The sequence below is a fragment of the Olea europaea genome, chromosome 20, assembly GCF_002742605.1.
Source record: "Olea europaea var. sylvestris chromosome 20, O_europaea_v1, whole genome shotgun sequence".
NCBI lineage: Eukaryota > Viridiplantae > Streptophyta > Magnoliopsida > Lamiales > Oleaceae > Olea > Olea europaea.
This window is the reverse complement of record NC_036256.1, coordinates 14,520,716-14,547,564: the sequence shown is the minus strand read 5'-3', so window position 1 is coordinate 14,547,564 and position 26,849 is coordinate 14,520,716. Positions and strand designations below refer to the sequence as shown.

General features: G+C 30.9%; 1 protein-coding gene across 1 annotated transcript; it reads right to left on the bottom strand.

Annotated features, from left to right (window-relative positions):
• Nucleotides 1-23,754: 23,754 nt before the first annotated feature.
• LOC111369751 (protein NRT1/ PTR FAMILY 5.2-like) lies at nt 23,755-26,612 on the bottom strand. The gene is made up of 4 exons (XM_022991390.1): nt 26,430-26,612; nt 25,971-26,188; nt 25,082-25,653; nt 23,755-24,834 (listed from the first exon to the last, which is right to left on the bottom strand). Exons 1-4 carry the CDS (start codon nt 26,542-26,544, stop codon nt 23,937-23,939), a joined length of 1,803 nt encoding a protein of 600 aa, XP_022847158.1. The 5' UTR covers nt 26,545-26,612; the 3' UTR covers nt 23,755-23,936.
• Between the last annotated feature and the right edge of the window lie 237 nt (nt 26,613-26,849).

The window sequence follows — 26,849 nt, the reverse complement described above, 5'->3', positions numbered from 1 at the left end:
AAATGGGATAGAAAAACACTGGATCTCAATATCCTATCTTGTGAACTTGTTTTGATTTTTGGAAGACAAAATAAGTATAACGTCCCTTTTTTCTGCTTCTACTGTGATCACCGTGTTATTTTTTTGTCCTCTCTATCATATTTGTATAGATATACATGGGCAACAATAACCTAACTCCCAACAGATGGCATGTAGTGGGAAACGTGTAAGATATAGTGGTTAAATGGGATAAAAGTTGAGGAAATCGTATTTGAAACAAAATATTAAACTAAGTCTTGCCAATCAATCATATCACCCAAAAATCAATATATTTCCATACTCGACTACTCGTGGCAGCATTTCAAACAATTTGAATTTCAATTTAAACAGCGCATCTCTCTCTCTCTCGTGGTTCCTTATATCTCTCTTATTTTTTTTTTAAACTCATTTAAAATATAATTTAAGGTTATATCTTCCGACTTCGATAACTTAGGCTCCACTAATCCAAATTAACTTTTTATCGAGCTTAATATGCATTTTTAATTATGATCTATCCAACGAGCCCAATATTTATATACTTATTATTGCTCGGTCATATTTATCTAAATATATGACCCAATTGAAATTTACTTTATATATACTTTAGTCCCTAAACTTTCAAAATATTAAAATATAGTATACCAAAAAATTAAATTCTATTCTACTAAAATTTCGGGATATTACACATAATATAAAAGTTTAAGAAAAAGACAAGTAGAAGGAGAATGTAGTTTACCTATAGCAAGTAATAGATGATTAATTTTAGAAATAAATAATTGTAAACCTCAAGACAAACCTAATACAATAACTAAATGGAAAAATTATGTTATTAAGGCATATAATAGTGTCTCTACATAAAGGACTTTAGATGAAATGTGGGCTTATTTAGAAACTTATTTAGGAAAGATGACATTATACATATATGTTACAGCCAAAAGTCTAAAGTCGAAAGAAATTAGATTAAGAATGATCAAAGGAGAAAATCCAAGAAAGATTACTAGCTTTAATAGAGAAATAATTATATGATCTAACCCTAGAACAGATAAATCATATGAACAAAACAAAGCCTTTGAAGAATTAGAAAAATTAATTATAAGCAACATGAAGTACACAAAACTATTTTTATTAGACTTTGAAAGACTAGCTAGTGTAGCAAGATTAGCATTAGATGTATCTATACTTCACAGATTATATAGAAAGATATTATCACCTTGGAATGATAAGATTAGAAAATGATGTAGAATCAGCACCTGGAATAAAATGAAAAATTTATAGTGCTAATATATAATTAATCACTGATAAATTAAAAAATTATTGTATAAAAGAAATAATTAGAAAATAAATATAGAAATTAAATTATTCATTTTTTTTTCAAATTTATATGCGCGATAGGCATATGATTATAGAAAAAGAAAGAAAAAAATTATATAAAAAAAAAAAAAATCATAAATACAAAAGAAAATGCCAAAATAAGAAAGTATAATATTAGACCGAGTATGACATATTACAAAATTAAAAGACCCAGTTATTAAAGGCATGTTAAAAAGCCAAAAAGTTGAAAAGACTATAATGTTATATTTGTGGAGAACCCAAACCTTTTGCTAATAAATGCCCTAATAAAAATAAAAATAGGGAAATTTTAAATAAATCTATGATAATTGAAGAAATATAGTACAATATTATAAAATTATCAGGTAATGAATTTTGTATGTATATAGTATTCATACAAATGAGGAATTAGACGATTTAGAAATATTAAGTAGTCTTGAAGACAAGTATAGAATAGTAGTTTAGAAGAAATAGAATTTTTGAAAATGTGTCTATAAATGATGGATAAATATAAAATATGTAAAATATACCTAGTGCATAAGAATAGAAATTAATGTAAAATTGTTTGAAAATTTAGTGTAATAATTGTTTAGGAATAAAAGAAGAAATTCATAATAAACGTAAAAACCATAGCAAATTATAGAAAGATTAGGATAGAATAATCAATACAAATAATAGAATAAATAAAATATACATAACTCTCGGAGAAATACAATATAGAATTAGAAATTTAGAAATAAAGGGAACACAATCTATAGATAATTACACGGAAAATATGGACTTTAATTAGATATACTTGATCGCTAAAGTTGAACTAAGTGCATTAAGTAAAATAACTTTTGTGGAGTCTAAGATGGAGAGAAAGTAAAAGAAGCAAGATTCTGTTGCCTAGACAAGTTACAACTCACTCTATGTTGGCCAATATTTGCCCAAAAAAATCATGGATCAACAAAATGACACCTCTTGTAGGAAGCGCCGCCAAGATGGGAAGCAACAACACGACCAAGTTGAATCCCTTCTCCCAAAGACTGGAAAACCTATCGTTTATCGTCAGTCAGATCAAACTAGTGAAAGAAGTAGTGACTAATGATGACTAGAAGAAAGATAATGGTGACAACGTCAATACAAGAGCTCAATTTCTTTACTTGAATCCTCAAGTCCATGAAATCAGTCATTTCCTCCATATGGAAGAATTTTCCAACTCTAAGAAGTGTTCTTTCTCCCAAGGAGGATAATCACTGGATTGCATGTCTATATAATATAGTTTTTCAGAGTTGTAAAATGAAAATTTTATTAAACAACACATTATTTTTATATATTTAGTGTTATTGCATTTTATTTAATATAGAGCATTTGAATAAAAATGTCAATGATCAGTAGTGATACTATAAGTGGGTGTTTCAGTGAAGAAGTACACTATACTTATATTTTGATCATAAATAAACTTGTTCAATATTGATATATAAGGTCTGACTTGTATTAGAAACTTGTCGTGTTGACTAATTTATTATTTGAGATTATGATTTGTCTTTATTGCATAAATAGTTTAATGATGACACTTGTACGTATGGAGTATCTTGAAAGGATCATTTGTACTCTTGACTTTAAAGAATATTGTTAAAACATGGTGACCTGAATTTTATTTGACCCAAAACGGAAATCTGGTTGTGCAACATATGTGGTGAAACTATAAAATTATGAGAAAAAGGTAGCGGAGTGATCGGGCTGAGAGGCCTGACCTGCAGCCCACTACTAATCGCTATGGTGGTTTAGGGGCTCCACTCAGGCTATGGACCTATTTTATTGCATATACAATAGGGTAAATTAGGCCCAATGCCCTAAAAAAATTACTAATTTGATTAATACCCTATTTAATTAATAAAATCATTCAACAACGTAATTAATACGTTATAACCTCCCTTAAACCTCCAAACTCCTGAAGCCTTCGTGAATGAGGGGAGGAGCATCGCCACAGTCATTCACAACTCAAATCGGTTTCACCACCAGATCCCCAATCGAGAGCCCGCTTGCTACACCACTTGTACTCGTGAAGTGTTTCACCCTTCTAGGCAAACACCACCGCACTATCGTTTGCAATGGCTGCTGCGACGTGGTCCTGGGTGGAAATTGGAAACTATGTTGCACGAGAACTTGATTATGTTTTTGTAATATTGTTTTTGTATTCAAATATGGTTTTTGTAATGTTGTTTGTTCAGACTGCTGGAAGAACGTTGTTTCTGGAATTGATGTTAGCAGGGTATGTGAAATCGGGGAGATTTAGTAATGGCTCAGAGTGTGTTTGACGAAATGCCAGAGAAGGATGTTATATCTTGGAATGCAATGGTTTCATCAATACACCATCCCCTTTGGAGCGTCTCATCTCTCTCTACATCTCTGCGTTTCTCTGTCTAGAAGCACATTCTAAATTCTCATCTATTCAACTTGGTATGCAATATATATATATACTCCTTTTTTCAGTTTGCTAAAAGGCAAAATCTAAATTTCTGTTCAGATCATAACTTTAGCAGCTCAAAGTGTGTTCGATGAAATGCCAAAGAAGGATGTGATATCTTGGAATGAAATGGTTTCTAGTTATGCAAGGGGCAGGGATATGCATTGTTTCAACAGATGCCAAGGAATAGTTTTGCTTCCTGGAATGCTATGATCTGAGGGTACCAAGATTGCAGGAAGATAAAATTAGCATGCAGATTTTTTGATGCAGTGCCCCAGAAGAACAACGTTTCCCATATTACAGTGATTTTCGGGTACTCAAAATATTGTCCGAGTTTGGTAAACTGTTTGGTCAGTATGCAAACTGTAGGATATGTTATGATTTGAAGACCGCAAAAAATATTATTTGATTAATAGTGATGAACGTTTATATGATTTTTTGATATTTACATCTTAGTTTAGTCATCAATTTTCATTAGTTGTGACTTGTGAGCTTACTGTAAACTTGGTTGCATTTTTTTGAATTCGTCACTTTTTTTTTGAATTTTCGTCACTTTTTAATGTTTGTCACCTTCTTGATTTCTATCTCTTTTTTAAATTCACCACTTTTTTTAGTGTTCGTCACTTTTTTAATTTGTCACATTTTTGAAATTTTGCCACTTTTTTTTTTTTGAAATTTTGTCACTTTTTTTTATTGTTCATTACTTTTTTTAAGTCAACTTCTTGAAATTTTTATCACCTTTTCAATGGCAAACATCATTTTTTTTTTTAATAAAAGTGAGATTGTATGTCATTTTTTAATAAAAAAGTGACACCAAACTTTTAAAAGTTACAATGTGTCACTTTTTTTGAGTTTTAATGTCACCTTCTAAGTTTTTGTCACTTTTTTAAATATTTGTCACTTTTTGAAGAAGATAAAAAAGTGACATAATATGTTATATTTTCCTCACATAATTAGGACATTAACAATCCACATGTTGATTATGTTAAGAACCGTCATTAAGCTCAAGTGAATTGTCGTAGATATGCTGATTATATTAAGAATGTAATTAGTGGTGCTGTCCAAATGGATGGTGCTATTTTGGTGTTTCTCACTTTTTTAGTGTTCCTGTCACTTTTTTTGCATTTGTAAAAAAAAAAAAAAGGGACAATTTTTATAAAAAAGTGACATTGTGTCACTTTTTATATTTTACACAGTATTTTTTACTTCCTAAAAACTTTTCATATGATTTTTCAAAACACCTCTAATTTTAAGGGTATTTTTGTAAGTTGCCCTATACAATACATATTAAGGTTTCATAACATCATATTATTCGGAGTGGTAGCGTCTTTTGTAATCATCTTTGATATGGTTAATTTCTCCTTCCCTACCAGTGATTTTTTTTCCCATCTCACTTTTTTATAACAAATATCATAGAAGATTTGAAAGTTGGAAGCATCATGTTCTTCAAATAAAAAGATGACATTTCGTGATCTGGCCAAGAATTTGGTTATCGAATTTAGGAAAATTTTAAATTTATATATTCAAGAATATAACATATATGTGAATATCTAGTATGATCTCAGTTTCTTAAATTAAGGATTTTTTTATTTTTTATTTTTGGGTAATTCTCGTTCTCTTTTCAATAATTGGTATCCGAGCAATCTAGATATTGTGGGTGTTATACAATCAAGATCTTTGATTACATGTTCTATTCAAACTGTGTCTCGATTTAATTGATGATATGATGATGTGTAATTATTTTAACTCTGAATGTATTGTTAGGCCTACAAACAAAATCTAATATATCTTAAGCATACTACTAAACTTTGGTCTTCATTTTAGGTTCGTTGCTTGAAGCTTACTCAAATGCAAAGTGAGCTAGTTGCATAGATAATCGTAAGTCCACGCTAGTTATTGTGTGTTCCTAGGAGGAATCTGGTACAATATTGTGTAATCGTTCCATTTCTTCACTCAGTGTGGTCCAACGTTTTTCAAAAACTTGCCCATCAATTGGACAATCAAGGCTGGTAACTGAAGCCATAATTTGATGGGGATTTTGGTTATATATATATATAGATGGGTTTTGATACTCAAGCTCAGCACCCCCCCCCCTCCGGCACTGGAAAATACAATATACACCATCAATTAAGAGTGTTGAATCAACATCAATTGTTGGAGGTATGGATTCGATCCACAGGTTTTTTGATATTTCGATCCAATTCATTACATTATAATTGTTTATGATTGATTTTTTGTCTTACATTTGGTATTAGAGCTTCATTTTACCTCTGCCTTGATGTTTATGGAGCAATACGTAAAAATCTGAATTCTAGTCAAAATCCTTTTCTGAAAATAAATTCAGATTTGTCCATAAAATCACCTTTCTAGACTCTGTATGTTTTCAAACTTGAGTTTTCATGGAGGAAAGGTTGAGTTTGAGGTGGGTTTGGAGTCGGATTGTTTTCAACTCGTTAGAGGTTGACTATAATTTTAGGAATGAACGTAACTCATTTGCATTCATTTGAATTAGTCAATTATTGGGCTAAGGACTATATATATATATATATATATAGTTTGGTCCATTTAAAAAAAAAAAAGGTCATAAGATATTTGAATGTTGAAATTGCATGTCTTACTCCATTTTACTTACTAATTCAAATTTTACATTTTCACATTTTTTTATCCTAGAAATACTGTATTCTAGTAAGTAAAAGTAAAATATCATAAACAACTTCACTCCTACAATCAATTAGTTAACCAGTTTATATCACTCCTCTAAACACACCTAATCAAATACACCAAATTTATCATCTAAAAATCCCAAAGTAATGTGGAACCATCCAAACTTTCTCAAATCATAGTACCGCATACGTTCAAAATCAAAGCTATGATAATCCAAAAAATTCCAAAACATCCCAAAGATTTCTCATCTCAGTCCCTTTTACTCCAAATTTTGAGCATCAATTCCAGTATGTTCTCTCTACAATTCAAAGATTGTATGTTCTCTCTACAATTCAAAAATTATAGTATTTTTTAGTCAAATATAAAATCAAATAGGAGTCTTAGAATACCCTTGATTGACACGACAAAATATATTACATGTAAGTTGTCAAAGTACCAAGTGTAATATATTTTAATATACAATACAATTTCACAAAACCTGACAAAAATATAGTAAACAATCTACCATATATATTATTAATTTGACATAACATCATAACAAAATATGATTGATGGATGTAACAAAATGTTATATATGCAACCACTAATTATTCAAGATTCATATAAGAACATATCAAGATTCGCAACATTCCATTTTTCATAAATTACATAATATCGCTCCTTTAGACATTCCATAATTGCTATAGAATATACAATATGATACAAAAATAAGAATTATATTGCACACGTAACAATAATATACTTAAAAATGTTAAGACATTACAAGTTATATTATAGCAACACTTACAATGTATTGCCTTACATTTCAGAAAGGAAAAAAATAAAAATAAAAATTAACATAAGACTGTAAATTGCCAGACATGAATTTTCATTATTTAGTAATATAAAGTGATCTGAAATAGAAATTTCAAAAATAATAAAAAGGGATTTTAGAATTATACCTCGAACTACACACGGATGTGTTGTAAAAAGGAAAGTTCATTAAGGTTTATTGGTGAATGACAATTATACCCTTACAGCCCTAGAAATTATTACCGTTGTACCCCTGATTCTGCCCTAATAATAGAGGGCTTTGGTTCTTAATAAAAGACACAAGTTTATTGACTTTTCTCTATCCTCTTCTCTTTTCTCTCTTTTTATAACATGTTATCAGCACGATAGCTTAATTTTTAAAAGTTTAGTAAATGCAGTAATTTTTTTATAAGTATAAATATTTATCATATGTACCAAAATTAATTTGGTGTCATGTGAATTCTTTCGATATACATGTACATCATAACAAGGTTGTTCATTCTCCTTTACTTTTCGTTGGTATACATATTAATTTTAATTCATGTTTATGTGTGTAATATGTACACATATTAGTTCATGTCTTTTGATTCATACTCAATCATTTTTTTCATGCATTATTCAGTGTTAATACTGTCTTTTGAATTTGTCACATATTAGTTCTACATTTAATTTCTATATATGTGAAATTCACGTGCATGTTTAGTATTTTTTGCATGTTGGTAAAAAATTTAGTTAATAAAAGATATAGCCATTTTTGTTAACTTCTATGTATGGAGATTTTTTTCCTAATACATGTTTGGTAATTAATTTTTCCATATAAATTCATATCATGTTTATATGGTAAAATATAATGTTTGGAATTTATATATATATATATAAATGTTTGTTCGATTTTCATGTACTTCATATAAATTAACAATAATAAAGCTTTACAAATACGGATTAATTGTTGAAAATATTATTTGTAGATCTGTCTACTACAAATATTTTATTGTTACTCCTGAAGTAGCACAACATTGACATATTGGTCATGAAGAATATTTTGTTATTCCTGAAGAATCCAAAATTCATGTTTATTAAATTTCATATGATGGTTATATTCTAGTAGAATATTACTCTCTCTCAAAGAGCGGATTTTATAAAATTTAGTTTATTTCCTGATTTGAGAAATATCTTAGATCGATATCAAAGATGAGTATCATGTTGTTGCTCCTGAAGTAGCACAACATTACATGAACAATATTTTTTTTAATATCCCATAAGAATATTAATCATAAATATGTTTATTATAAATATTTTGTTTTTGAAGTAGCACAACATTATAATTAATATTTCAGAAGAATATTATACTTATTACTCTTGAAGAGCGGATCTTCATACAGATAAATATTTTATAATGATAACATACTCCTATAGAGTTAATATTTTTAAACAAGAGTTTGTTGGTACTCTTGAAGTAGCACGACATTATTAATATTCTAAAAGAATATTAATTGCTCCAGAAGAGTATGATATTACAATTTCAATATTCCAGAAGAATATTGACTCAATGCTTTTGAAGAAGTATAACTTAAATTATATTTATTTTAAATGAATATAGTGTTGATATTCTCGAAAAAACACAACCCATGCTATAAAAATATTCTAAAAGAATATTAATTGCTCCAGAAGAGCATCATATTACTAATAGACGTATTTATCTAAATTATGTGCACGACCATTTTCAAGATGTGTGACCACCACGTGTGTAATTCTCCTTCGTGGTTAATGATTGATATCCAAGGTTACAGCCACCCAAATTTATCATCAATTCCTTCTTGTACCATTTTTGGAGGTTCTGAGGCAATGCTATCTACGTAAGTTTGCAATTCATCTTCATATTTGATAGAAGGTAATATTAATTTTACACGTATATGTATGCATAATTATGTCACGGTATCTAGTTAAATTTTGGTGACAAATTTTAAGTTTATATTAAACAAAGTGGGCACTTAATTATTACGGTTTGTGATTGTGTAAATATCATATATTAAATTAGGTTCATCGCTAAATGTCAATTACTATTGTTTATCGTTTGATTAATTATCTCGTTCTTACCCTTATCATACATGATTTTAATACTCGTATATTTGTCTACTATACAATATTTTTGCTCTTGAATCAACACATTATTATTAATGTTCTAGTTATATTTTACTTGCTCCCGAAGAGCATCATTAGAAAATTGTGTTTTTACTCCTGAAGAATAAATTATTGTATAACTTTCAATAATTCAGAAGAATATTGATATATTGCTTTTGAAGAAGTAATAATAAAACACAACATGCCCTTAAAGTAGCACACATTTTGAAGAATTATATCTTGTTGTGTTCTTGAAGAAACACAAATAATTCAAAACAATTTTATCGCTCTAGAAGAGCATACTATTTGGTGATTCAATATTCTCAAAGAATGATATGCTATTGGAAAGCACGTCGTTATAATTTCAATATTTTTAAGAAAAATATTGATATATTGTTCCAAAAGAAGTAAAAATAATATATACTAGTTTACTTGAAGAATACAGTATTGTGTTCCTAAAGAAGCACAAATTCATGCATAATAATATTTTAGAAAAATGTTATGATTAATTTAAATGTGTCAATATTCCTGAAGAATATTATCCTATCACTTGTAAATAATCATAACTAGGTATATATCAATATTTCAAAAAAAATATTTATGTATTGCTCTTGAAGAAGCAATAATTAATGTGCTCTCAAAGTAGCACGTTTTCGAAGAATATATCATTTTGAATTTTTGTTTATCCCTAGAGGAAAGCATACGACTTATGTCACGTGGACATTGATCATTATATGATTATATAATATTTAATCATATTCTTCGAAATTAAATAATTGGGTTATATCTTGTATTGAACCAGAAGTTCAGTTTGATTGGCATGACTAGTTGGACCATCACTGGATCAACAATGATGCGAAATCAAAATGAAGAACAAGAAGATTATTTAATTCTTTAAATTTCTATGTATCATTTGTTCTCATTATCAACAGTTGATCATTAAAGGCCACTAGCTAAAATTGGGATTGAATTTTCTATATATCTGAAAATTAATTAGGGTGATATATGGGCCTTGTCACCCACCACGTTGATCATCTAAATATTATTTGTATATAATAAATTTAATACAAATACTAGATGATTGCATGGTATTCGCAACCTGAAGTTTGAGAAATTATTGCTCAAATTTTAAAGTATGAGCATAATTTTCAGATTAAATAATCAAAACTGTGTCTTGTTAATGCTAGTAGGTTTAATGAGTGCTTTTTGAGATGTCGATAAATGATTTAACAAGTTTCTTTATTAAACGTCTACAATTAATTTAATTGAGAACAATGTATTTCCCATTTCCATTTAGGGAATGTTATTACGTATCTTGCCAATATCATAGTTTTCCCTATTAAAATTGGCTTATGGTCGTAGCCTAATTTTTTCATCTAATTATTTTTATAGTGCAGTATGTATAAAATTGATCCACCACAATGCACTGAGATGGAAAGTAATGAATGCTGAGAATAAATGTGTGGTATGAACCCTTATTACAAATTGTGATATTTTATAACGTAGTAAAAATATTTATCAATTTGATTTGACAATTTTCTCAGCATTAGGGGGAGGAATTAAGAAGTTGAAAATAATGTATAAATGCATCATTATCTAAATTCTCGCAAAAGATTACTCGAACAAGAAGTTCGAAGTATAATTTATTTAGATGCATGTACTGATCAAATGGATCAATAATATCTTACACATGAGCTTCAAATGCTCCAACTTGTATTAACGTTACAGAGGACAATTAGTTAATATGATATTTAATGACATGCCTGAAGCGTGATGATATTCAATTCTAACACAAAAAATCTCCAAATAGAGCAATTAACAAAGACGGTCTCATTGATGAGGCATATACTCTTATGAGTATTTAGACATAACAGATTATAAAATTTCAGAAGAGGTTCAGGTACCTGATATATTGAAAACTGAGATATCTCAATAAATTATGTCATCATGAAGAAAGAAATAGAACCAAACAAGAGAAGAAAATGTTGTCGACAACAGTTTTACATATGATGTGATCGATCATATAGCGAGGAATTGAAATAAATTCGTTGAAATATATCTATTGAAATAGTGATTGGCCAAATAAAATGGACGTGATCCTAGTCAAATTAAACTTACTAGAGAAACCTGAAGTTTCTGGATATACAGTTCAAACACCAAGAGGTGTATACTTGTGCGAAATGAAAATGGAAAAAGTAATGTCGTAATGTGAAATGTACGACTTTTTACATAATGAATTTCGTGAAGACTTATATAGATAGATAGATAAATTATCATGTGGTGGATATAATTACAAGTCTCAGTTTTATTAGCCTGACAATGAGTAGAATTTGATACAAATTTGATTATAGACAATACATTTGGCTATCCATGTTATCTTGAAAGATTTAATATGCCTAAATCATAATTCAAGTGATATTAATATGAGAGGGAGTAAATACGCGTTGCACCCTTTTTCCCTTGACCAAGGTTTTATCCCATTAGATTTTCCTGGCATGGTTTTTAATGAGGCAACTTTTGTAGCGTATTCAAAAGAATAATGTACTCTTTTTCCTTCATTAGGACTTTTTCTCGCAGGGTTTTTTCCTAATAAGATTTTAATGAGGCATATTCTTCGTGTAATTAATGTCTATAACATGCAAGACATTTACCCTCAAAATAATACATTATATATATGAAACTCTTGAAGAAATCAATAAGAGTTATTTTTCGAATTATCGTGTTACTACAATTATCAAAGAATGATAAAGTATCCCTTACGAAGATGGTATTATTTGAAGATTGTACAAGACAACATGAGACATTTCACCAAAATTGAGTGACGTACAAGGCAATGATGAATTAATACAAGAATTGAAATCAGGGGGAGTAGCTGTACTCTTTTTACTTCGATCAAGTTTTGTCCCACTGGATTTTCTTGACAAAGTTTTAACGAGGAAGCATCTTATTACTCCAAATTATTTTTACTCTTTTTGTTGACATTTTTGTCCCATTGGATTTTTGCTAATTAACGTTTCAATGAGATATATATTTTATAATGTGTCATTTAAGGGGGAGTGTTCTAAAAAGGAAAGTTCGTTAGGGTTTATTGGTGAATGACAATTATACCTCTGCAGCCCTAAAAATTATTACCGTTGTAACCCTGATTCTCCCCTATAAATAGAGAGCTTTGATTCTTAATAAAAGACACAAGTTTATTGACTTTTCTCTGTTCTCTTCTCTTTTCTCTCTTTTTATAACAGGATGTTATTTAATAATCCAATTGTTTCTTTAATAAATCCTTACACTATAGGAACTACTTAATGACTTGGAGATAAATCTGTATCTCGATTGCAATCAGTTACCTATATTTATGTTAATTGGGTTATTCGGTAATTTTATGTTGCAAGATATAGTATTTTAGGAATAAAAAAATATGTGTTAGTGATTTTGGAATTATCTTTCTATATTGGGATATATGTGAAAATTCCCATTTTTAATTGGATTAATTCTTATTGGGCCTGTTATTTTCATGATGCCTGTTTTCTTTATGCAATTAATAGTTGGGCTATAACCTACACTTTTACTAGATCGCTTTTTACAGAATTAATTCTTCGGCACATATATGTCTATTGGGCTAATTAATTCTTCGACATATTTATTTGATATATGGGCATATCTTATATCTTGGCCTAATTTTTGCATATGTTAATTATTTATGTTTGGAATAATATATGCAATTTTAGGATGTATTAAATTATGAATTATGCTCATATTAAGTTTGCATAAATTGATTATGTTTCAATTATTTTATTCAATTTAGAATGTTTATGAGAATATTTTGTCTATAATCATAACATATTAGTTAATATTGTGCACTTAGACCTATTCTCATATTAAGTTAATCGTTTATGCACAACATGATAATGTCTAGGGATGAGTATGATTTTATTTATTTAATTATTAGCCATAGCATCTTTAATTAAATAAATTTATATATTAAGATGGGGATCACATAATGATTAATGATATTAGATAGTAATTAATTATACTCAATATTATGAATTTTATCCCACGAGAATTTTTGTTATATTTATATAATTAATTAGAATAAAATATCAAATTATCTCATAATTTTCCCATAGGAATTATGAATAAATATATAATTTGATAGTTTTATTACAAGATTTCTTTAGGATAGAATATCAAATTGTTTTCATAATGAACAAATTATGAATTGACTATATAATTTGATAATTTTATCTAAAACATAATTGAATATGTTTGAATTGAAAATTCAAGATATAGGCAATTTTTATGTCATTGTATTCAATTTTAGCAAATTTACAGTGGTAAAACATGCAATCTATTAAGCCTCAAGTTAACATAAGCAAATTTTAATATTATGCAACTTCACAACCTTCTAATTTCTCTTATATTCGTTGTGATATTCATGAATTAAAGGGTGACAACTATAAAGTATGGAAGGAGAGAATTCTTCTCCATTTAGGATGGATGGCTATTGATTATGCTATTAGGAAAGATGAACCACCTGAAATCACTAATACTAGCACTTCAGTGAACATCGCATTTTATGAAAATGGGAGTGATCTAATCGCCTCGACATGATGATCATAAAGACAAAAATTTCTACTAGAATACGTGGTTCCATCAATCAGCATAACAAGGTGAGGACTTCAGTGGATAGAAATGTCATGCAGGGCTTTAGACCAAGGAAAGAGGACAAGAGTACTCCATAATTCCAAGGGATATTGAAGTTAACTCATATCGATTTTCTAAGACAACTGGAGAGCTATTTCAACATGGCCAATATTCAATTGGAAAGAACAATCTTGTGATCAAAGTCCTGACATGTCGATCATCTTACAACAATTGAGTTTGTTTTCATGGTGTATAAATTCAATTGATGGGTAGTAAGTTCACTTACGAGAGTAGGAAAAAATGTTCATAGTTATTTCCTTCTGAGATTTTTACTCTAATAGTTCACCCAGCGATCAATACTGTGGTAAACAGATGAACCCAACTTGTGTTACCTTGAATTCAATTGATAAAGGAATGATGCAGCAAGTTGAGTAATCGAAGGAGATTTTGTACTTCCAATTATACTCAGACGAAATGAGGGTTTGACTCTTACCCCATTTCTACTACCTATATCATCAGTGCAAACATCTGCATCTTTGGCATCACCAAAGGAAGGAGAGCCACCAGGTGAAAATTTCAAAACCTGATTCATATCTAGTTCTTCAACACTGGTCATTTTGTCATTCCAATCGGACGACTGCAATGGAGATACCTGAGTGCCAACTTTGAAAAACATGTCACATCCACCTTGCTTCTCAAATTCTCCATTCCTACCATCACTTAATTGCACACTTTTGTCAGTTCTCTCAGATGAATCAGTTCCATTAAGAACACAGTTGATAAATGAAGCATTGGACTTCTTATTTCCCTCTCGATGTCCAGCTTCATTGGGTTTCCTTTTCAAATTTATGTCAGAATACTACTAAAAAATAGTTTTTCACCTACGAAAAATTATCAACGGATGCAATTCGTTGGTAATTAGAAACAAATTATTCGTTGGTCAAAGTTATTCACTTTCAGTTACGATAATCAGCAATGAATTTTCCGTTGGTTACGTTGGTATCTCTTTATCAACGGATATTCGGTGTCTCATGTAACCATTTAACATTTGAATCTTTTACCTACGGAATATTCGTAGGCGACGCACCGAATATTACCAATGGATGCAATCCGTTAGTAATTAGAAACGGATTATCTGTTGGTAATGATAATTCACTTTCAACTACGATAATCAGCAACGAATTTTTCATTGGTAACGATGGTATCTTTTTACCAAGGGATATTTTGTGCCTTATGTAATCGTTAGCATTTGGATATTTCACCTACGGATATTCCGTTGGTAATTAGAAATGGATTATCCGCTAGTAAAAATAATTCACTTATCCCATATTGAAAGTTCACAACAAAGTCTTCGGAGTTACTCTCTATAAATTAATTTGTGATCTAATGAGTGTTTAAACAATATTTTGGCATTTCAATTCGGTTGGCTAACAGTAAAAAAAAAATAGAATTATTAAATAAATAATAATAACAATAATAAAATAATAAATATTTTTTTTACCATGCCTCACACATATGCAGCTATTTACAACATTGATTTTTACCAATTGTAATGGTAGAGATTTACCAACGGAAAGTCGATTGGTATTGGTTAAGTTTTTTACCAACGAAAATTTCTTTGGTAAAAGATTCACACTTTACCTATGGAAAATTCGTTAATAAACTGTTTATTTTTTACCTACTGCAGGATACGTTGGTAACTATCAGCGACCCTCAAATTAGCAACGAATTTGCGGTTGCAAATATTCCATTAGTAAAGAGTTATAGCAACGGATATTAAAATTTCAGGAACGAAAAATCTATGCTTGAAGCCATAATTTTTAGTAGTGGAAGTTAAGATTGAAACAGGGGAATGTCCCGATTTTCCAGCATCTAGGGTGATCCAAGAGTTAAAATTAGAGAGGTCAAATGTAATCAAGAATTCTAGAAACCATTCTTTGTAAGGATTGTCGGCGTTATTACTAGAAGAAAAGAGCGGGAAAATAGCTGCATTGAAAGTAGCATCAAAGTTTTTTTAAATGGCTACAATATTCTCCATAAATGGAGTAGGTATCGTCTCTGTACCATTCCATCAATTAATATTGGAAAATTTCGAAAAAAATACTAATATCGATTTTAATATTTAGAGGGTGTTTAGGAGACATTTTTATGTAAAAATACATTTTTGAATAGTAAACTGATGGGAAATGTGTGGTTGAAGAATAATGAAAAGTTTATTATTTATGTGTAATATTATTTTAATAAAGAATGTGTGATTGAAAAGAAGAGAGAAAAATGCATTTTGAAAAAAATGGGTACCAAACGGTTAATGCAAGAAAAATGCATATATTGTGTGCTACATCCAGTTAGTTAATGCTATCACGATAACAAGGAATTACGTATATAATACTATCCTGCTAGTTATAAGATAATAGAATAGTTAATTCCGGCAATTTACATAACGATTACTGACATAGATATATGCTCTTGAACACTTGCATAAAACGTTAGTGGATGAGGAATTTGTGGAGATGGATACTACTATCACCTTTTCTGGCATAAATTTCTCTTACTATTATTACACATAATGCTGCAGAAAAACATTTTTTTGGGATCTCTAAAAAAAAGTATAAACTTGAGAGAGCATTGTGCTAGCTGGACTATTATATTCTAGTGTAATACGCTAATGAGCTGCCGCACACCATGGCAAGATTCTTGGGACCAATATGAATCACCTTAAAGAAATTATTCTAATTATATCTTATGCATTTTTATCATTGCAAATTAATGTCTAGAAAGAGTGAAAGCCTGTGTAATACAATGGACTCAAGAGAACCTGTTGAAAATGAGTAAGGTGGAATTACTTATTTTGAAGAAGCTATATAATTATTCGAGACTTTCTCTAATTAAGCCAGAAAGTATCAAGTATCACCAAAAAAATTCTAGGTAACAGTATAAAAGTATGCCATAATTCAAAGAAAAATAATCAGCTTGATTTGGATAATGTTATAGATATCTAAAATATAATAAGATAGTTGTCACATTGTATTAACAGAAGCACAATTGTTTTTATTAATTTTGAAAATAATTCAAATTTTACTGTGGAAGAATTCATACAGTGCATAGCTACTGCTAGATCTAACACATAATACTGGTTGTGTAATTTGACAGAACAATTAAATCTAATAATGAACAATTATGCAATCATCATGTAAACCCAGATAATCTATAACATTCGGATTATTAATCTCTTGTCAAACTTATAAAGCCTAAACTAATGGCAGTTAGAATTAGAAACTTAATACCTCCTTAGGGGTTTCAATTAAATTTAAATCATCTACATAACTGCCACAATTGCAAATCCGCTATTTGTTTTCTTTATGAGAACACATGAGTAGATATCGTCATTTTTATAACTTTCATTCAACAAATATTTGCTAAGGTGACTATACCACATGCGTCCAGTTTGTTTTAATCTATATAATGATCTTTGCAATTTAATTGAGAACATAGTTCTCGACCATCTATCGTTTGTTCCTAGTACCTTAAGTCCTTTAGGGACTTTCATATATAGTGAACCATACAAATATGCAGTTACTACATCCACAAGGCACATATAAAGTTTTTGTAAAACAGTCAAACTAATTAAGAATCTAAAAGTGATTGTGTTCATTACGGGAGAATATGTTTTCTCATAATCAATTCTTTGTCTTTGTGAGAAACCTTGAGCTATTAGTCGGGTTTTTTATCTTGTAATTTCACTATTTTCATTTCTCTTTCACAAAAAAACCCATTTGTATTCAACATAGATTGCATTTTCAGGTGTTCGAACTACATGTCGAAACACTTTTCATTTCTCTAAGGAATTCAATTCCGCCTGTATGGCTTCTTTTCATTTTGGCCAATCATTTCTATTTTAACAGTATTTAACTGATTTGGTTCAGGATCATCATTTTGCATAATATCAAAAGCCTAGTTGAAAACGAAAATATTGTCTACAACAACATTATTTCGTTCCCATAATTTATAAGATAACATATAATTTATTGAAATTTCATTATTTTCAGGCACATGTGGTTCTTCGAGAACTATATTTTCAATATTTGATTGATCAATCTTTTCCAATGTTACTTTTTTGGAAGTTTTTGGTTGGTTTTTCTCATGTACCTTTCTTTTTCGAGGTACATAGTGTTTTGTACTAATTGGTCGATCACGCTTCTGACGTATTTGAGATTTATTTGCCACAGTAGATTGTCCTGTAGAAACATCAATTTTTGCTGAAATATTTTCTGCTCGAATATATGACTTTGTTACTTTTCTTGTATCAACAAATACATCAGGTAATTGATTTGCAACTCTTTGCAAATGAATGATTTTTTAACCTCTTGCTCACATTGAGTGTTGCGGGGATCAAAGTAAGATAGAGTTATTTCATTCCAAAAAATTTTACATTATTTTTCGGGTTGTAGTTTTTCCCTTCCAAAGTTGGGAAAGTCATATCATCAAAATGACAATTTGCAATATGTGCAGCAAATAAATCCCCCGTTAAAAGTTCAAAATACCTAAGAATTGATGATAAATCAAAACTCACATAAATCATAAGTATTCGTTGGGAACCCATTTTAGTACGTTGTGGGGGATGAAACAGGGACTTGGACTGCACAACCAAAAACCCGTATGTGAGAAATATCAGGTTCATAACCAAATGCCAATTGCAAAGGTGAATATTGATTATAGACAGTTGGTCCAATACGAACCAATAATGTAGCATGTAATATGACATGACCCCAAACAGAAGCTGGTAGTTTTGTTTACATAAGTAATGGTCTAGCAATAAGTTGTAGACGTTTAATAAACGATTCTGCCAAACTATTTTATGTATGGACATGCGCAACTAAATTTTCAATTATAATCCCGATTGACATACAATAATCATCGAATGCTTGTGATCTAAATTCATCGGCATTTTCAAGGCGAATAGTTTTAACTGAGTAATCGAAAAATTATGCTCATAATTTTATAATTTGAGCAAGTAGTCTAGCAAAAACTACATTTTTAGTGGAAAGTAGGCAAACATGTGATCATCTAGTAGAAAAATCAATTAATACCATAAAATAATAAAATGGTCCACATGGTCGGTGTATTGGCCCACATATATCTATATGAATTTTTTCCTAAAAAAGTTGGGGATTCAATATTGACCTTTGTAATCGAAAGTTTAATGACTAACTTACCTTGCAAACAAATTACACATAGACAATCATTTGGTAAAAGAATCTTTTGGTTCTTTAAAGGGTGTTCATGTGAATTGTTTATTATTCGACGCATTATTATAGTTCCTGGATATCCAAGTCGATCATGCCAAAGTATAAAATTTTTTGGATCAACAAACTTCTGATTCGTAACATTATTTGATTCAACCATTTTTATAAATGCATAATACATGCGAAATGAAAATGCATAAAATTTTTCTTTTATCTACTTCTGATCAGATATAAAAAAGTTATGTAAAGATATTCAATATTATTTTCTTGTATTGTCTAAATATGATATCCATTGCAGCGAATATCTTTAAAACTAAGTAAATTTTTTCTGAATTTGTTAGAATAAAGTGCATCATCAATGTACAATATTGTATTATTTGGTAATCTTCCGGAACCTTCAACGATATTCGATGCATCTGATATTGTATTAACATTATTTTCTTTTAATGTTAAATCCAAAAAATATTTTTTGTCTTGAAGAATAGTATGTATAGTTGCACTATCAATCAAACAGGTGTTTTGACAATCCATCATGTTTTATCAATATTAAAAAAAGAAGCTTGAATTTAAATTCAACATGATAAGCATAATTAATACTGTGAAATTAACGATGCATAATAAAGTTCAAAATTTTTACGAAAAGTAAAAACATATTTCAAACTAAATTTCTAAAACAAAAGGAAATATTAGAAACATAAAAATATGAAAAATATAAAAAACTAATCTATATCTTCCATCACATCATCCCTAATCAAATGATTAATATTTTCATTTGGATCAGCAAAGAAATCAAAGACATCCAAATGAGTCACATTAATTGAACAGTCATAGTCAGTAAAATTTGTCTCCACTTTCTCCTTTCCCTGTATTTATTTTTAGGAGAGATCCACAATGTGTTTTGCTATACGAAAGGTACGTGTCCAATGCTCTTTCATTCCACATCTAAAGCAACTTTCTTCATGTACCCTTTTCAATGTGCTACTTTCATTTGTTTTGTACCTTTTGAAAATGTTGTCTTGTTGTTGAAAACTTTGTTGAATATTTTGTCCATGGTTTATTCAGCGTGTACATTCGCGTCCACGTCCAAATTCGTGTCCACATCTATGTCACGTCCTTATCTTGATATTGCATTTGCTTCAGGCAATGGTACAAAATCAGTTGGACGTAACCAATGATTTTTCATCAACAGTTCATTATTCTGTTCAACAACAAGTAGGCAAGATATAAGTTTTGAGTATTTTTTGAAACTACGCTCATGATATTGTTATTATAAGAGCACATTCGAGGCGTGAAAGGTGGAAAAAGTTTTCTCCAACATATCTTCATCAATGATTTTTTTTCCACACAATGTCAATTTTGAACACATTCTGAACAATTCAGAATTGTACTCACTAACAGTTTTAAAATCTTGCAAACGAAAGTGCATTCACTCATAGCGGACTTTGGCAAAGACTATAGTCCTCTAATGATCAAATCTTTCAATTAATTTTTTTCAAAGAACTTGTGAATTTTTCTGAGTGAAGCATTCAATTTTTAGTCTATCGTGAAGTTGATGACAAAGGAGGATGAATGCTTTTAGTCTTCTAATGATCAAATCTTTCAGTTAAGTTTTTCCAAAGAGCATGTTGGTCTTTCTCAGTGAGGTATTCAATTTTTAATCTATCGTGAAGATGATGACGAAGAAAGATGAGTGCTTTTGCACGATTCTACAGGGATTCTTTGTTTCCTTCTTTTATTGTCTCTCCCAAATCTTTTGAGATAAGATGGATATTGATATCAAGTACCCATGACAAATAATTTTTGCCAGATATATAAAGTGCAGTAAACTTGAGTTTCGTGATATTTGTCATTTGATTAACTACACAATAAAGTAAGAGAAAATATAATAAGTTTCAAAAAATATGATTAAACATTATATAATAAGTAATCAAGTAATAATATCAACATAAAATAAGTTACGTATTTTCCTTTCGGGATAAACACAAAAATAATATGTTCTTCGAAACATATGCTACTTCAGGAGCATGTTGTATTTTATTATGATTTTTTCAAGAACAATACGTCAATATATTCTTCTGGAATATTGAAAATATATATATATATAATTCATGCTCTTCAGGAGCGAATAATATTTTTCAATAGTAATTATAATATTGTGCTACTTCAGGAGCATCAAAATTTTGTAACAAAAATTCGATGATTAATTGAACGATAATTAAAATTACTGAATAGTTAAATTTTCTCACCAAATTTACACATGAAGAAACGTAAATACAACTAAAAATTATTAATGATGGCAATAATTAATGAGGATGACGCGTGCATTGATCAAATCAAATCATAAATAAAGATTGATGGCAAAAGCTATAAAAATAGTTTAGACTATATCATATGTTAGGCAGCAGAATTGATGAACAAAATTCACGTGTAAACCAAATGAACAATTAATTTGGCAATTCGAAGTAAATTGAAGGCAGGAACATAGGATTACGTGTAAACCATTACACAATTAATTTGGTAGACATGATGCAGGCTAAATTTTCATCATTACACGTTTGACGACAATTAAAGAAGCAAACGAAAAAGGCATTGTACAAGTAATATTTTATATCTTTAAAGGTAAAAGCTACAAATTGATGGTAGCGAATTGGTAGGCACTAATTGACGGCGGCTATGATGCATGAATAATTAGACATGATTTTTACCCAATTACAAACGTGAGTTGGATGCATGAATAGATAAAAAAAAATCACATATTATCAAATTAATTTTGATATACGTGATAAAAAAAATTACTACCCTCTCAAAAATTACTACGTGATAACGTGTTGTGAAAGAGAAGAGAACAGAGAGAAATCAATAAACTTGTGTGTATTTTATTAAAAACCAAAGCACTGTATTTATAGGGTAGAATCAGGGATACAACAGTAATTATTTCTAAAACTGTAGGGGTATAATTGTCATTCACCTCTAAACCGTAATAAACTTACCTTTTACATCATTAATAGCTTAATTAAGAATACCTCAATCCATTAGTGCTCACTGATATTACCAAATATTATTCCCGACGTATATAAACTCGAGGACTCTATTTCGTCGATTTGTGTATCAGTATGCTCGAGATATATGTGCTTGGGATGTCTTTCGCATGCCCCGAGCTCTTGACCCAAGAGTTCGTGGAACGTCATTCGACGTGTCCTCGGGATTATGACATCGGCATGTCCCCGACGTCAACGCCTTATCCAATGAGAAATTTATTCTGACTAAAACTCCTCAACCTATGTCTCCTATGTCCAGAAGAACTCTATTAAATAATTGATATCCCAGTTATACCGCAATTCAAACTCCTATCTCGCGTAGGACTCATTGGTATAAGATTGCAAAATCAAGCTGTCCTATTACAAGTGCACTACGGAATCGTATTATGAACACACCACCTACCTCTATAAATACGAAGCCCTTCATCATTATTCAGGTACATTTTACATAATTATCAGTTCATAGCCTTACGCACAAATTCTCTCTCTGACTTAAGCATCGGAGGGGCGACGAGGACACATCTCGACGCTTTTGTTTCAGGTATCGGAAGATCATGTTCGTGCTCGTCATCAGTCGTCCAGCTCGAAATTACTCAGATACGATTTTTGGTAGCATCACTCACCAATTAGCTTTTTGAGATAGTTGAAATTCAATCTTGACAGATGTTATCAGAGCCAGAATCATGAATTCGAGTCACAAAAAAATCACGTTTAGCTAACTTTCAATTTCATTGAAAGAAATTTTTAAACGATGGGGTTAGGGTTCATTGTGCTTTAACAGTGAATATTATATAGTTTGAAGTAATTTCTAGCTAGCCTAAGTTTTATGCTGACTTTTCAAAACGGTCCCAATTTTTGGTATATCTATGTCATTATCCCATAATTCATCGTAATTAGGTTGGGACCAAAATGAAAGTTTGATATTCAAAAAGAGATTGTTGGGGTGTAAAATAGTCAGCTCTTAATTTCCTTTTTTCAATTGCTATAATAAGTACAATACGTTTAGTCATGTATGTCATTATTTAGCATAGATTTTGTGCCGGCCTACGAGAGTGACCTCTTGGATTTAGCCCCCATTTGACCCCAATTCTTTTCAAAATTTAATGGTTGAAATAGTGATTTTTTGAAAAATATGTGATTGAAAAAGAATGAAAAGTTTTTAATTTGCCTATAATATTATTTTATGAAAGATTATATTGTTGAAAATAAGAGAGAGAGGGAAAGAATGAGAAGGAGAATGGGGGCCAAACGGAGGCTCGTTAACAATTTTCACCTCAAAAAATCAATTTTTTGATCTTATTTCACTATTTCAGTCGCCATTTTTGATTTTTTCACACAAATGGGACCAATTTTTTTCTCTAACAATCAAAAAATCGATTTTTATAATCATTATCGAACAGACCTTAATTATAGCTTGTGGAGGTACCATTGAGAACATGAATTTTTAGTCATAGTGTGAGATAAGACACTTTCATATGATATACAAGATTTTTGTATCTTATTCTTATATTACAATGTGATCTAAATTGTTATATTGTGGAAATACATTTAGATACAATGAAAAAAGAGTAGAAAAGGAACGATAAAACATGCTTAAGAAAAAAGACTTGGAAAATTTCATGGGATATTTTGATATTTCTATGAGCTTGCTTTATCATCCAACGTTTTTTCCTCCAATCGTGTAGACTTGTTCGGTCGAGCCTCGATTGCTTCATGCAACTCCATTTCGGTATCCTTCAGTTCTGTGTTGTAAACAAAGAGCTTTGCAACTAGCAGAAAGTAAAGTAAGTTGAGAAAGCACAGCACAGCCAAAAATGCATAATAATAGTCCAAACGAGAGACGTTTAGGTTGTCCAAAATCCATCCTTTGCCACGTTTCTCGGTAATGTCAGCCACAGTTTTCAACAGAAAACTACTTATGAAGTATCCAACTCCAAAACTAGTCGTAAAATAGGCAGTTCCGAGGCTTTTCATGCCTTCAGGTGCTTGATCATAGAAGAACTCGATTTTCGCAACTTCTACGAAGGTATCAGCTACCCCCATTAGAGCAAACTGTGGTAGAAGAATGAAGATCGAAAGAGGAACGATTTGATTTTTCTCAAAGATTTCGTTCTCTTTAGCAACCCTTAGACGCCTTCTTTCTGCTAAACAAGCAGTTCCCATGACTATGATATGCAACACGAGGCCGATCCCAAACCTCTGCAACAAGGTGATCCCTCTAGGATTCTTCGTGTATCTTCGTACAAAGGGAACGAAGAACCGGTCATATAGTACGAGGCTAGTCAACATGAAAATAGTCACAAATGCCGAGAGACATCCTGGAGGAATTTTGAAATGGGGACCAATGCTTTTTTCCAAAGTTGTGCCTTGCTTGATAAAGAGAGTGTTTGTCTGTGCGAACATAGTAGCGGGAACGAAAGTTGCAAGCAAGATTGGAATCATTTTTATCATTTGTTTGGTTTGTTCAACTTGTGTCACCGGACATAACATCCATGGCGAATTTTGTCCGATTTCGACTGCTGCTTTGTCCAGGAAGCTGCAGAAGTGAAATGAGAGTGAGTTACGTTTAAAATCGACTTTGAAAGAGGAGGGCACTAATGTGCTTATAAACCCATAAGACAGACCTTCCACGAGTGACGTGAGATTTCTATTAGTTGTTACACATGCTAAAAAGACTTAGAATGGGAGAAAAGGGTTATGCTGGACGGACATCCAAGGCACTCCCACAGGCAGGGCCTACATGGCCTTGTCCAAGTATCTTTATTCGGGAGAAAAATATGCACCTGAGAGAATTGGTGTGGTCAATTCTAAACATGCCAGGTTTGGAGTACTCTTCCAAGCTCAGCTCATAAAGTTCCTTTGGTTCGTCAGGGATGACTACCTTCCACTTTCTTACGGTGGCTACAAGCACCCTAGCCATTCGATTCAACGGGCTATCTGATGGGGGTTTGTGTCTATAATAACGTGTACCCACAATGAAGAAAAGTATCGATACTGTGAGCCCAAGTGTAGGGAGGCCATAGCCAAGTTCCCACCCCACATTGTCTTGAATGTAAATAAGGAAAGTGTTGGAGAAAAGGATGCCAATGAAGACACTAAACATCCACCAGTTGAAGAATGAGAGCTTTTGTAACCTTTCTTTAGGCTCAAAATCATCAAATTGATCTGCTCCCATTGTAGAGATATTAGGCTTTGTTCCGCCTGTTCCAACTGCAATTATGTATAATGCACAGTAGAAGATGCCGACTTGAAATGTTGAGGCATGTCTATCGCAATCTACCTCCTTTACTTGGTGCCCACAAGACGGAGGCCTCAGTCCGGGCAATGAAACTGCTAGCGTCAATAAGCACATTCCCTGTTACAAGGAACGAAAATATGACCAAGAATTGTTTTCCCTGATCTTATAAGGATTTCGTGATCGTGTTTAAATGATTATAATAATGGTGCAAGCCGTAATATATAATACTAGAGAATGTGAAACAAGAAAAAGAAAGTAAAAACATGTCCACTTTAGTGTCCGTTCATGTTTAATATTGCGTACTTTTATGTTATCTTAAAAGCATGATCCGATAGATTAAGAAAATATTGTTATTTATACTGTCTTGTTCTGTTTAGCTTGCACGATAAAGTTACACCATGAGAATCGAGATCAAATGAAATCAAAGGAAGTACCACAAGGTAAATGGCTGATGCAACGATGAAAGTCCAGTATCGACCAAGAAAAGTGTCAGCAATATAAGCACCCAGAAGGGGTGTCAACCATACAGTACCAACCCAGTTGGTGACATTGTTTGAAGATGTCACAGTGCCTTCATGGAGCTTCCGTGTCAAATAAATTACTAAGTTTGATGCAATCCCATAATATGCCATCCTCTCAAAAATTTCATACCCTGTAATATCACAATGAGGATCCATAAATTCTATTCTAAATCTTCATACTCAAAGCAAAAGATTTAACTTGCAAAAAGAGTTACGTTTCTATTAGCACACGAAATTCTGAAGCAAAACTTCTTCGTTCAAATCTAATCGTTCTCAGTTTGTAGAAAATTCTAAAGCAAACCTTGATAAAATGATATCATGGCACGTTTAGAATCGAAAATTAGGTAGACTCTACCAGTTTTTTTCACTTACCAACAAAGAAATAACAAGCTTTCCATTTGCCAGTGTTTGATCTGAGGATAGGTCTACCTTTTAGATCAACAGTCCCGTCCTGTGTGTAATCAGTGCCTTTCTCTTCCAACTTCATCGTGGAAGTATGAAATAGATCTAGAAAGGAGAAGGAGAGAACGAGAAATTATGTGTAAAATGTGGAAGCCGTAGGCATGTTAAATAGTTGAAGAGGAGGGGGGGAGGGGGGGGGGGAAGGGAGAGAAATTATTAGTGTAGAAGTTGAGATTTGCTGTCTAAATGACTATTTATCCAATAAATTATTGACAAATCATAACTCGTAAAACTTGGAGAACAGGAGCCAGGAGGCATATTAAATAGTTTAATATTAGAAACATCTATCTAAAAAAAAAAAAAAGGGAAGTTAAGTTGCATTTTCAACAG